The sequence below is a fragment of the Muscardinus avellanarius genome (genome assembly GCF_963383645.1).
Source record: "Muscardinus avellanarius genome assembly, chromosome: 7".
NCBI classification, from domain to species: domain Eukaryota; kingdom Metazoa; phylum Chordata; class Mammalia; order Rodentia; family Gliridae; genus Muscardinus; species Muscardinus avellanarius.
The window spans coordinates 61,417,386-61,429,755 of NC_137793.1; the positions used below are offsets into that span (position 1 = coordinate 61,417,386).

General features: G+C 42.7%; 1 protein-coding gene across 1 annotated transcript in view; it reads left to right on the plus strand.

Annotated features, from left to right (window-relative positions):
* OPN3 (opsin 3) overlaps nucleotides 1-8,073 on the plus strand; it is a gene marked incomplete at both ends in the record, with an annotated part of 33,601 nt that extends 25,528 nt beyond the window's left edge. The window contains 2 exons of the mRNA XM_080698554.1: nucleotides 5,921-6,172; nucleotides 7,810-8,073. Coding sequence (XP_080554680.1) covers nucleotides 5,921-6,172; nucleotides 7,810-8,073 — 516 coding nt within the window. The remainder of the gene's footprint in view (nucleotides 1-5,920; nucleotides 6,173-7,809) is intronic.
* Nucleotides 8,074-12,370: the final 4,297 nt, after the last annotated feature.

Genomic DNA, 12,370 nt, shown 5'->3' on the forward strand with positions numbered 1-12,370 from the left:
AATCAAAGAAATACAAATAGGGAAGGAACTGAAACTATATTTGCAGGTGATATGACCCTTTACTTAGAAGTTGCAAAAATACTCAACCAGAAGACTTCTAAAAGTGATAAATAATCTAGGTGTGGTGGCACACACTTGTAATCTCAGACTTTGGGAGGCTGAGACAGGAAAATGGTGGTTTGAGGATAGCCTCAGCTACTTAATGAGGTACTTTGCCAACTTAGTGAGACCCTGTTTCAAAATAAAGAATAAAAAACAGGGCTGAGGGTATAGCTCAGAGGTAGAATGCCCCTGAGTTTCAACTCCAGTAATGCAAAAAAAAAAGTAATAAAATAGTTTTGGCAAAGGCAGGATACAAAATCAACCTATGAAAATCATTAACATATCTTTACACTAATCATGAATCCACTGAAAAAGAAATACAGAAAACAATTCCATTCACAATAATCTCAATAAATATAAAATACCTAGGATAAATTTACCCAAGGAGGTGAAAGACCACTACAATGAAAATGATAAATAACTAAAGAAAGAAATGGAAGAGTATTTTAGAAGATGATTTCCTTATTTACACATCACTTCTTTCTATTCCATTGCGTCTTGCCTGCCTTTCCCTCACTTTCTTGCTTGCCTCCTTCCTTTCTCCCTCTCTCTCTCTCTCTCTCTCTCTCTCTCTCTCTCTCTCTCTCTCTCTCTCTCTCTCTCTTTCTTTCTTTCTTTCTGGATTGACCCCAGAGGCATTCTACCTCTAAGCTACTCCCTCAGCCCTTTTGATTTTTTTAGATTTGCAACAGGGTCTCACTAAGTTGCTGAGGCTGGCCTCAAACCTGTATGCTAATTTAAGACAAAAGCAAAATCTACTCTCAGTTCCCTCTGCCAGTCACTTTATTTCTCTACTTGCAACTGTGACCTCAGAGAACCATTGGTGGCTTTTGGTATCACACTGCCATTCAATAAGCATTTACTTAACTAATATATACTAAGCATATCACAGGTGTCAATCACTGTCTGTCATAGGCTGAAAGTTGTATTCCCCAAATTCAGAGGCTAAAGCCTGAGCCCCCAGTGTGTGGTGTCGGGAGGTGGGGCCTTCTGGAAGTAATTGGAGGTAGATGAGGTCGTGAGGGCAGCACCCTGCTCTGACAGGATTCCTGCCCTTAAAGAAGAGGAAATGGGGGCCTGCTCGCTGGCTCTTTCCTTCTTTCTTTCTTTCTTTCTTTCTTTCTTTCTTTCTTTCTCTTTCTTTCTTTCTTTCTTTCTTTCTTTCTTTCTTTCTTTCTTTCTTTGGGTCTGGGGATGGAACGCAGGAGCATTCAACCTCCAAGCTACATTCCCTGCCCTATTTTTTATTCTTTATTTTGAAACAGGGTCTCACTGAGTTGCAGAGGACCTCACTAAGTAGCTGAGGCTGTCTGCGAACCGTGATCCTCCTGTCAGCCTCCCGAATACTGGGATTACAAGCGCACACGTCACTACGCCCGGCATGCTCTTTCTCCCTGGCTTCTTTCATGGCAGCAAATGGAAATAGGGCCTCTCTCAAGACAAAAGAAAAGACCTCAGAGTGAAGCACACTTAGCCAACACCTCGATCTTGAATTCCGACCTGCATAATGCTGAAAAGTGAACATCTGTTATAGTTCAAGCCATCAGTAGCTAATGTGGCTGGCATTCATTCCTCAACCCATTAATTGCAAATCAGCACCTTCTTTCTCCACCAAACTCTCTGAAACAGCCCTCTCTCAGAGGCAGTGATGATCCCACACATTAGACACAATGGATACCTGTCTCTTTGTAGTATTTTCTGGCATAAGTGGTATTTAAGACTTGACAAACTCCACTTTCTTAGAACTTTCTTTTCCCGTTGATTCAAGGACTCTGTTCTCAGCTGTCTTTATAGCCAATTCTCCAGCTCTTTTTTTAAAAGATTGTACTGAGGATTGAACCCAGGGGCTTTCTACCACAAGCTACAACTCCAGTCCTTTTGATTTCTTGAAATAGGGTCTCATTAACTTGCTGAGGCTGGCCAAGAATCTGCAATTCTCCTGTATCAGCCTCCCAAGTCCTGGTTTTGCAGGTGTGTGCCACCGTGACTGGCCCAGCCTCTTCTTTAAATATCACCCGCAGGAGCTTCTCTTCCTTGGGTCTCCACAGCAGTCTCTGCTTAGTTCTTATCTCTGGCTACACATTAGCCTGGGGTGATCTCATATATTGCCAGAATTTCTCCTTCCAACAAGATCTTGATGACTTTGAAATTTGCATCTCCAATCTAGGTCCTTCTTCTAACCTGTCAGCTGTACCTTCAATTGCCTACCAAGCACCTCTATTCAAAGGATCCATAGACTTGTGAAATCCAACATACGTGAAGAACAATTCACCATCTTAACACATCCCCTACTCCTCCATTTCCTTCTTATTGTGAGCCATCATCAGTCCTGGTTACCTGCCCAGAAAATAGGGCATCATCTTGACTAGCTTCATCCGTGTCTCCCTGACACCCAACTCATGATTAATTCTTATCCTATTTAAAGATTTTTTTCATTTACCCATTTTTCCTCTCCCATGAACATAGACTAGATTAAAAAAGAACTTAGTTCTCTGTCTTTTATTCTGGCTTTCTTCTGATCGATCAATCCATTTTCAGCTCACTGCCACTTAAGGAAATCTACTGCACTCATGGCTTAAAATAAAGTATGGTGGCACACACCTGTAATTCCAGGTCTTGGGAGGCTGAGGCAGGAAGATTTCAGGGTTGAAGCCAGCCTCAGAAATTTAGTAAGATCCTGTTTGAAAATAAAAAATAAAAAGGGCTGGGGATGCAGCTCAGAGGTAGAACATCCCCAGGTTCAATCCCTGGCAACAGGAAAAGAAAAAAAAAGGACAGAAGCGAAAAAATAAATAAAGCCCCCGAGAGTAGCTCAAAGGTCCTAGGTGGCATCTCCTGTCTACAAGTCCAGTCTCATTTCTCACTTTTTTCTTTCTTTATTTCTTCCTTTCTCCTTCCTCCCTCCCTTCCTTCCTTCCTTCCTTCTTATTGAATCCAGGAGCATTCTAACTCTGAGCCACATCCCCAAATATTTTTATTTTGAAAGGATCTCACTAAATTGGTTGAGGGTCTTGCTAAGTTGGTGAGGATGGCCTCAACCCTGTCCTCCTGTCTCAGCCTCTCAAATACTAGGACACAGGTGCATATCACCTCACCCAGCCCAGCCTCATTTTCCCCCAGTCTTCCTGCCCCTCAGGCTCCAGTCAGCTACGTTTCTTGTTCCCAGGTCCTGATGTGGCATTTGACGTCCTGCCTTGGCACTTTCCCTTTCTCTGTGACATTCTGAAGTGTCTCCTCCTTCCTTGGCCAACTCCTCACCTCAGAAGGGCGGCACCAGGACTTGCCTGTTCTGCCCCGCCCTTGGGATGATGTCCTCTCACAGGCCCTGCTCCCTCCCTCCCTCATGGTATGCATCACCTGGGGAAGGGACTGAGTGTGCAGGCCTCTCCCCTCACCAAAGCTGATTGCTCAAGAGCAGAGCCTGAGCTTCTGCAGCTGGGAGAGCCTGCGTGGGGCAGGCCATCAGGCACTATGGGGTTTTTTGTTTTGTTTTTGTAATATTGGGGATTGAATCCACAGGTGTTATACCTCTGAGCTACACCCCCAGTCTTTTTTGAAGCAGAGTCTTGTTACTTGCTGAGGCCAGCCTCTAATCTGTCTCAGCCTCACAAGTACTAGGATCACAGGTCTGTGCCGCCATGCCCGGCTGATCAGTCACTATCTCTGAAATGAGTTACAAGTAAAGGCCATAGAGAGGAGAAGACAGGGGAAATGGCAAACTGTAAAGAAATTTGATTTAAGACGGTGCTACTACCTCGATGGAGAACTGGGTGTGAGTAATTGCCTGTCTCCTTATTCAGTGAGGGCAATTCTCAGGTGCGAGGAGCCTCAGCTGCTTACAAGAATGGGACTCCTGTGAAGTCATCATGACCTGCAGGCTCTCAATAAGCAGGGCATAAGCCTTTCTATAGGAAGGTGACACTGCTAGAAGGGATTTGGAAAAATTGTCTTCAGTGGTTGTATTCACTTGCACCTATTTAATTATTTAGGTACTAGGAATTGAACTCAGAAACATGCTAACTCCTAGTGACACTCCCAACCCTATTTTGTTTTTATCCTGAAACAGGGTCTCGCTAAGTTGCTGAGGGCCTCACTACGTTGCTGAGGCTGGCTTTGAAACTGAGATCCTCCTTTCTCAGCTTCCCAAGTACTGGGATTCCAGGCATGCACCATTATGGCCAGTTTAAGTGGTTTGTTTCTTTAGGAACATGTTCTTGTTTGGTCTTAGTGGTTAAATAAAGGGTTGAGACATAAAATAGAGCTCTTAATTTGGAAAATGTTGGCGAAGCAGAGGGAAGGAACAAGGAGAATGATGGGCAGAGATAAATAAACATGACAAACTTACATAAACAAATGCAGTGGTCAGAAACTGGAAACCGCTGGTCAGGATCTTCTCCTGTGCCAAAAGGGATCTGGGGAGCATAGACCCATGTCTGCCTAGACAAACTCCCCAGCAAGCCTGTGATTCCAAGGTGAGGAGCTAGTACTTTGCTCTATTTTGGGGTGGGGAGGGTGCTGGGGATGAGATCCAGGGGCCTTCCACCTCCAGGCTACACTCCCAGACCTATTTTATATATATATATATATTTGGAAACAGGTTCTCACTAAGTTGCTGAGGGCCTCACTAAGTAGCTGAGGCTGGCTTTGAACCTGTGATTCTCCTACCTCAGCCTCCCGAGTACTGGGATTACAAGTGTGTGCCACCACAACAACAAGCACTCTGCTCTAATAAGCAGTGAGTGAAAGTGGTGACCGACACACCCAGAGAGCAGCACAGAAAGCCCTGCGGGGACCCAGACCACGGGGCAGAGGACAGCGGATCCAGATGTGGATGCAGATTCCCAAGTGTCAGAGTGATGACTCCAAGCATCTTCTTGACCTAAAAGCACATCTGCAGATGTGAGTTTTGATGCAATGTGGATATAAGTGAATACCTGATCTCCAGGGCAACTGCGAAAGGTCAGTCCTGCTCCATGTGGAGTTAGACCCGCTTCTGTGATGCCCACAGCTGTTTGCTTTAACCTCTCTTCCTCTCTGCTTTTGGAGATGCAATGGACTTGCTCACCATCACCCTGGAGGCAAGTGGGAGCTTGGGTATGAATCCATAGCAGCTGAGTCCCCATCAAGAGCTTCATCAGAGCCTCTCCATACGATGGAGGGAGGACCCCTTCCTTCCCAAGAGTGGTGCTCTGGAAACTCAATCATATCGTAGCATACTCAGTAAGACAGCTTCTCTTAAAATAGAGTTGGACACACAAGGAATAGTCATCGCAGAAATGGACCCCCCCCCCCACATACACACATGTCTATCATCCCTACTGTGAAAGCCAAATGTTTTAAGCCAGGCATTGTGGCACATGCTTGTAATTCCACCTGTAACTTGGGAGGCTCAGACAGGAGAATCACAGATTGGAGGCCAGTCTCAGCAACTTAGTGAGATCCATAACAACTTAATGAGATCTTGGTTCAAAATAAAATAGGGCTGGGGTGTAGCTTAGAGGTAAAATGCCCCTGCATTTACTCCCAAGTAACACACACACACACACACACACACACACACACACACACACACACACACAATTAGAAAAGTATTAAAAACCACAAAGGATATAAAAGGCTATTTAGTTCAACCATTGTGTGTTACGGCTGAGAGACCGAGGCCAAGAGAGCTGAAGGCGGCTGCAGGGCTTGGACAGAGGCCAGTTTCTCACCCTCCTGCTCATCCAGGCAAGCCCAAGCACGCGACCATATGCCGCCATTAAGAATAGCTGAAGAAAACACGTCTTCCGTTCTCAGCCCTCTCTCCCTCCCTCTGCAGCTTCGCTGTGTGGAAGATCTCCAGACAAGTCAAGTGATCAAGGTTTTAAGACATGAAAGGAAAGTGGCCAAAGCGTGCTTCGTGGTGGCCTCTGCCTTCCTCGTCTGCTGGATGCCGCGCATCGTGACCTGCTTCCTGGTAGCTAACGGTTACGGACACCTGGTCACTCCAACTGTGTCTATTGTTTCTTATCTCTTTGCTAAATCCAGCACTGTATATAATCCAGTGATTTATATCTTCATGCTCAGAAAGGTAAGCTTTATAATTGATTGTTTTTGCCCTAGTGGGGGAGTTGGGAAATATAATACTTTTATTGAAGCAATACAGAACAGCTTCAATGACAAAAACCCCAAAACAAGACAGGTGCAGTGCTACACACCTATAATTTCAGCACTTGGAAGGTTGAGACAAAAGGATCACGGGTCTGAAGCCAGCCTCAGCAACTTAGTGAGACGCTCAGCAACTTAGCAAGTTTTGAAATGACAAATAAAATGGGGCTAGGGGCATAACTCAGAGATAAAATGATCTTGGGTTCAATGAATAGTACAAAAACTTTTTTTTAAAAACTTTATGCAGTTCAGGAAGACAAGAATATTTGAAAAGAAAAGAATCATTCTAAGATCTACCAGGAGGCTCACAGTTTCGAGGCCAATCTCAGCAACTTAGTGGGGCCTCAGCTTTAGAAAAGCCCTGTTTCAAAATAAAAAATAAAAATGGCTTGGGGGTGTAGCTCAGTGGTAGGGCATACCTGAGTTCAATCTCCGGTGCCTCCTCCAAATAGGTATTTAGTGGGTCCTTTGCTCAATATTTTGCATTTTTAACAAGCTTCTAATTGTGCACAATGTCCCCAGAAACACACTTGAATTAGACAACAGACCCGCAGAAACAAGCAGAAAAGAGTTCTTGTCCACAAGAATTACCATGTATTTGAGAAAGCAGCTTTTAGAATACATGCTCTATTTAATGCTTATAATAGAATGTCTTCAGCATTGAACCTGGTTTTCCAAAAAATTATTTGGTGAATAAATACTCAAACAAGTAAGTATTTTTAAATGTAAATATAAATTAAACACTAGCTTGCACATATTGAAGAGGCTCAAAGACAGAAATCAATGCAGCTATTAATAACTCTGGATTTTTTCTTTCTTTCTTTTTTCTTTCTTTTCTTTTTTTATTTTTTAGTTTGTGGTACTGGGGATGGAATCCAGGAGACTTCTACCTCTGAGTTACACCTATAGTCCTGTTTCATTTTATTTTATTTTATTTTATTTTTGTGGTACTGATGATTCAAATGTGAGCCATCACACCCAGCTTATTTTTTTTATTTTGAAACAGTTGCTCAGCATCTCACTAGGTTGCTGAGGCTATCCACAAACCTGTGACCCTCCTGTCTCAGCCTCCTGAGTACTGTGATTATAGGTGTGAGCCCCCACACTCAGCTTATTAATAATTCCAATAGGAAAACATACTCCACCTAATTAAAGTGTTAGCTCTGTCTTTCTCTACCTGCCTTTGCTGCTTATAGCCCCTCTAGGTGGTAGTACAGTTTCTGCCACTTAGTAAATATCTACTCACTGGATATTCATGGGTAAGTTTGTGCTCAAAATCCCTTAGACAGATAAAGCTGCCTTCAGAGACTGTGCACACATACTGAAGCTATGGAGAGTATAGACTACTAAAATAATCCTGTATAGTCTAGTTAATAAGAGTGATGTGAATAAAAGGCATAGAATTCTGAAGTGGCTCGGGCAGACTGGAGGACCACCATTTAACTCTACCCAGCACCAACTCACAAAAGCAACCCAGACGAAGCTCCCCTAATCTTCTTGAATATGAATCTGGATCAAAGACTGAGTTCATATCTAATGATCCACTCTCTCCCCGCGCAGTTCCGAAGATCCCTGTCACAGTTGCTGTGTTTCCAGCTGCTCAGGGGTCAGCAGCCTGCGGAGGACCGACCCGCAGCTGGGAGGGAGATGCAGGTCAGGCCTATTGTCACGTCACAGAAAGCTGGGGGCAGGCCGAAGAAGAGAGTGACGTTCAACTCTTCATCCGTCGTCTTCATCATTACCAGCAATGAGTCCCTCTCCGTCGATGATGGCCACAGAGCCCACGGGGCCAAGGCTGATGTCATCCAAGTGCGTCCTTTATAGGAACGAGCGCTGGGTCCTTGGGTCTGATGCCACATTTGGACCTCCCTTACGGATTGCTCTGCAAGCACCATTCTATGTGATGTCAACAGAACCTCTGTGGCCAGCAGGAAAGCTGAATTGCCCACAGGCTCTCGGGCCTCCACATGTGACAGAGCAGGACAAATTCTTTTAATTCAATGGGTGCTTTACATAATGGAAACCACTTGCGGCACAAGATGGGTGTCTGGCGCCATGGTCTTCTAATGTATGGGACATTTTATTTTGGATACATTTTTAAATGACTCTGTTTGCCAAAGCACACACAATGTTTCTCAAGACACTTCACTGTAAAAATAACTTTGTCTCATACAAATATGCAAAATAGCTAGAATTCCTTGAATTCTCTGTAGTGTTGTGTCCTATTGAGTCATGTCCTATGACCAAATTAAATTTATAAAAGAGATAATTCTAGGATGAAAATCAATTCCTTACCTTTATCTGAATCAAGAGACTGTTGCTAGCCCGGCACAGTGGTACATGCCTGTAATCCAAGTACAAGGTCAGCCTCAGCAATTTAGTGAGACACTGTTTCAAGATAAAAGATAAAAAGGTCTGGGGTGTAGCTCAGAGGCAGGTGCTCCTGGTTGTGATAGGTGTAGTATAAATAAAGCTTCATGCCAATATGCTGCTGAGCAAGTTCCAGTCCTGCAGTGTATAGTCAAGGTCCTGTAGCAGGTCAGTGTCTCCTCTTTCATCTCATGCATGACCATGGTGGGATTGCCATTTCTCTTAAAAAAAAAACAAAAACTTCTCATCTTTTGCCAAAAGTTTCGAATTTAGATATAGAGTTCCAAGTAAATGAACAAACATTCAAAAAGGAATGAAAGTAAATGTTTACGTGTATTCATATATTAATTTTCATCCCCCCTCAGTCAGTCCAGTGGATAGCTTACTGTTAGTGTTAGTGACAATGTCGTTTATCCATAGGTCTCTGTTTAGACTTGTGGGAGACCAGAATATACTGCTCCAAAATAGGCCCCATTTTGCATAAGGATTATTTCAACCTTGAGAGGAAGTAATACAAGAAAAACTCTTTGCTCTCCCTCTATTTGTCTAAAAGCAGGACATATGTTTACAAAGGCATAGCCCTCGCCTCTCTACCAGGAAGAATCTCCATAGACAATTTATATAGATACTTACCACCCTGGAGACAGCCCCAGAAAACTCTACACAAAGCACTCACAGGTATTCACCAGCCTGCAAGGTATCGCCCTGGAGCCTCAAGACCCTCTTCCTTGGTCTCACCACTTCTACAACTCACTGTTCTTTACTGAAGATGCTACATGAGCCAGCTCTTTAAGATTTACTCTTCTTCAGGTGTCTCCAGTGTAGATGCTAATAAATGTCTGTGTTTGCTTTTCCCTTGTTACTCTTGTCTATTGTTACAACAAACCTAAGATATATTAAGGTTGTGATGGCACTGTGGGCTCTTTTCCCTTTATTCAAATAGGATTTGTTGAATAGAAAAATTAAAACTAATAGACAGCTTCGTGCAGCTTCAACAAGTCTGTTCTAATCAGCAGGAAGTAGAAAGGGAAGAGAAGAAAATCAGCATGCCTGGGGGACACTGGAGAACATGAAATTGGCACTTACCCCCATTCGGGGCTTTTAAATAGATTTTATCTTGGTATTTTTTTATTTTTTAAATTTTTTTGGTGGTACTGGGGTTCCTGGGAACCCTTCTACCTCCAGGCAACACTCCCAGACCCATATATATATATTATTTGGAAACAGTGTCTCTTAAGCCAGTGAGGATGACTTCGAACTTGCACGATCTTGGTATGTTCTTAATCAGCATTACCAAGGCAATGGGCTAGTAACTTTTTTTTTTTTTTTTTTTTTGCCAGGTGCTGCCTCTTTGCCTCCAAGCAGTGCACTTACTATGTGCATGGTCAGTAGCAGACCTGGCTTCCGCCTCTATTGTATAAGGCAGTATTGGTTGCTCATCAACTATGGGTGCTTTGAAGCAGCACATGGAGTTTACCTTTCCTACACCCAGGCCAGATGGAGAGGAGGTAAACAGAGACACTGAGCACTTCTTAATTGTCTCTAGGGCTTTTATGGCTACAGGCCTTAATTTCCTTTACATTCTTACTATGGGTTGTCATTAGAACAAAGGGGCAAGAGAGAAAGGCAATATAACAGCCCGCCCCTCCCTGCCTGAGTGCTTTTTACATATGGTAAATTAATTCCAGAGCAATTCTCCAATATTGTCACAAGATGAATAAAAGGAAAAAATATTTTTATCCTGCACACTAAACATGGATTATTAAGACTCAGGATGCCTTTGACAATATGAAAAAGAAGCACTGAATTTCTTTATTTTGTTTTTATTTTATTTTATTGCCTAGTTCTTTATTTCTTAGACAGATCTCTTATGTGTTCTATTATTACAATTAGTCATGTCTGGAGGGCTTCCTTTTTTATGTTCTAAATGCTTTCATGCAAAGACTACTGAGCCTGAAGGACTTCTAAAGAACATATTTGGCCTATTAAAGAAAGAAAAATTAAAGAAAACATTTTTGTTAAGTGCACTTTAAAAAATCAAGCTTAGTCCATCACAGTGTCACATGCCTATAATCCCATTACTTGGGAGGTTGAGACATGAAGATAGTAGGTTTGATACCAGTCTCAGCAACTTAGTGAGACAATTTAAAAATAAAAAGATCTGGGGGTATGTGCCAATATTGGGAATGGCTTAGGAAGATTTGAGAAAGCTCTGATTATTAATAGATATATTTCAAAAATGATTCTGTCAAAATAGCAGACCTGGAGAGAGAAAAACTTGGTTTCTGTCAGGAATCAAACAGCTATTGAAACTTAGATTGACTTAGCTAAAAGTAATTAGCAAGTTGATAGGAGAGGGAAACTGGACTTTCTCTGTCTAAAGACAGATCTACGTAATAATTAGATAATCTAGCTAGGATGGGAGGAGGGGGTCGACCTGACCTATGATCATGACCTTCATGAAAAGAGACCTAGGCGGAAAGGACACTTGGGCCCCACCTTGGCAGGGAAATAAGGGGACTATGTCAGAATTACATGAACAAGATGGAGGTCATGTGTATAAAAAAGCCGGGTCCACATGTTGTATCTTTGGTGAATTTGTTCGAATTGCCGCCCCCGGCCCCCGCCCCGTGCCATTTCTGAGTGGCATGGGGCTTTAACTGTCTTCTGTACTTCTTGCTTTTTAATAAACTTCTTTAAATCTTCAGCAAGAGTCTGGGCTAATGTGTCTTTACCCTTAGCTCAGGACAAGAACACGCAGTTTTTCTGTTTTTTTTGTTTTGGGTTTTTTTGTGTGTGTGTTTTGAGGGAAATTGTGTCCGGAACCCTAACAGAGGTCCTCGGGGACAGTTTTCCCAAAACCATATCATCTCAAACCATAACAGGGTATAGCTCAGAGGTAGAATGCCCCTGAGTTCAATTCCCTGTAAAACACACACAACCAAGTCCATTGATTGGTGGTTCTATCACAGTATGTAATTAAAAAACAAGTTACTGAACTGTTTCTTAGGGCCTCAAATGGAATAAAATATGGTTTAAGATTTCTATAAAAGCTTCCCCCCCTTGTTTTCTTGCCACTCTCTTGCATAAATATTTGATTTATGAATAAAATCATTTTTTATTCTTTACTTAGTATAATAGCAATGGCCTTTATCTTATCTTCTGTCATGGCACAGACAGAGGATGGAAAGGAATTTCTAAGACAAAGAGTAAAGCCACAGACAGGTTTATTCAGGAAAGCAAGAGATACATACTCAAGGGAGAACATGGGCCATTGCCAGAGTGAGAGTGTTATGGTTTGGGAATAAGTGTTACCGTTTGGGAGAACTGTCCCCGGGGACCCAATTAGGCCCCGAGAGGTTATTCCCCATAACTACGGGTTCTTGTCCCAACTCAGGACAGATGTACACTGGTCAGGACCCTTGCTGAAGATTTAAATGAGTTTATTAAAAAGATAGAAATACAGAAGACAGTTCCAGCCTTATGTTACCCAGGAATAGCATGAGGGGGTTGCCCAAACAAAGTCACCGAACTACAAAACACAGAACAGTTTTTATAGATACGACATCCTCCATCTTGTTCTCCTATGTAATTTTATGGCATAGGTAAAGTCCATCCCCTTAATTTTCCTGCCTAACTCTTGGTTTACACCCAGGTCTCTCCTTTCAGGAAGGTCAATTCCTTCCTTCCATCCTCTTTACTAGATATCAGTTATTATGGAAACCTGTATTAGAATGAGAATGTCCTAGCT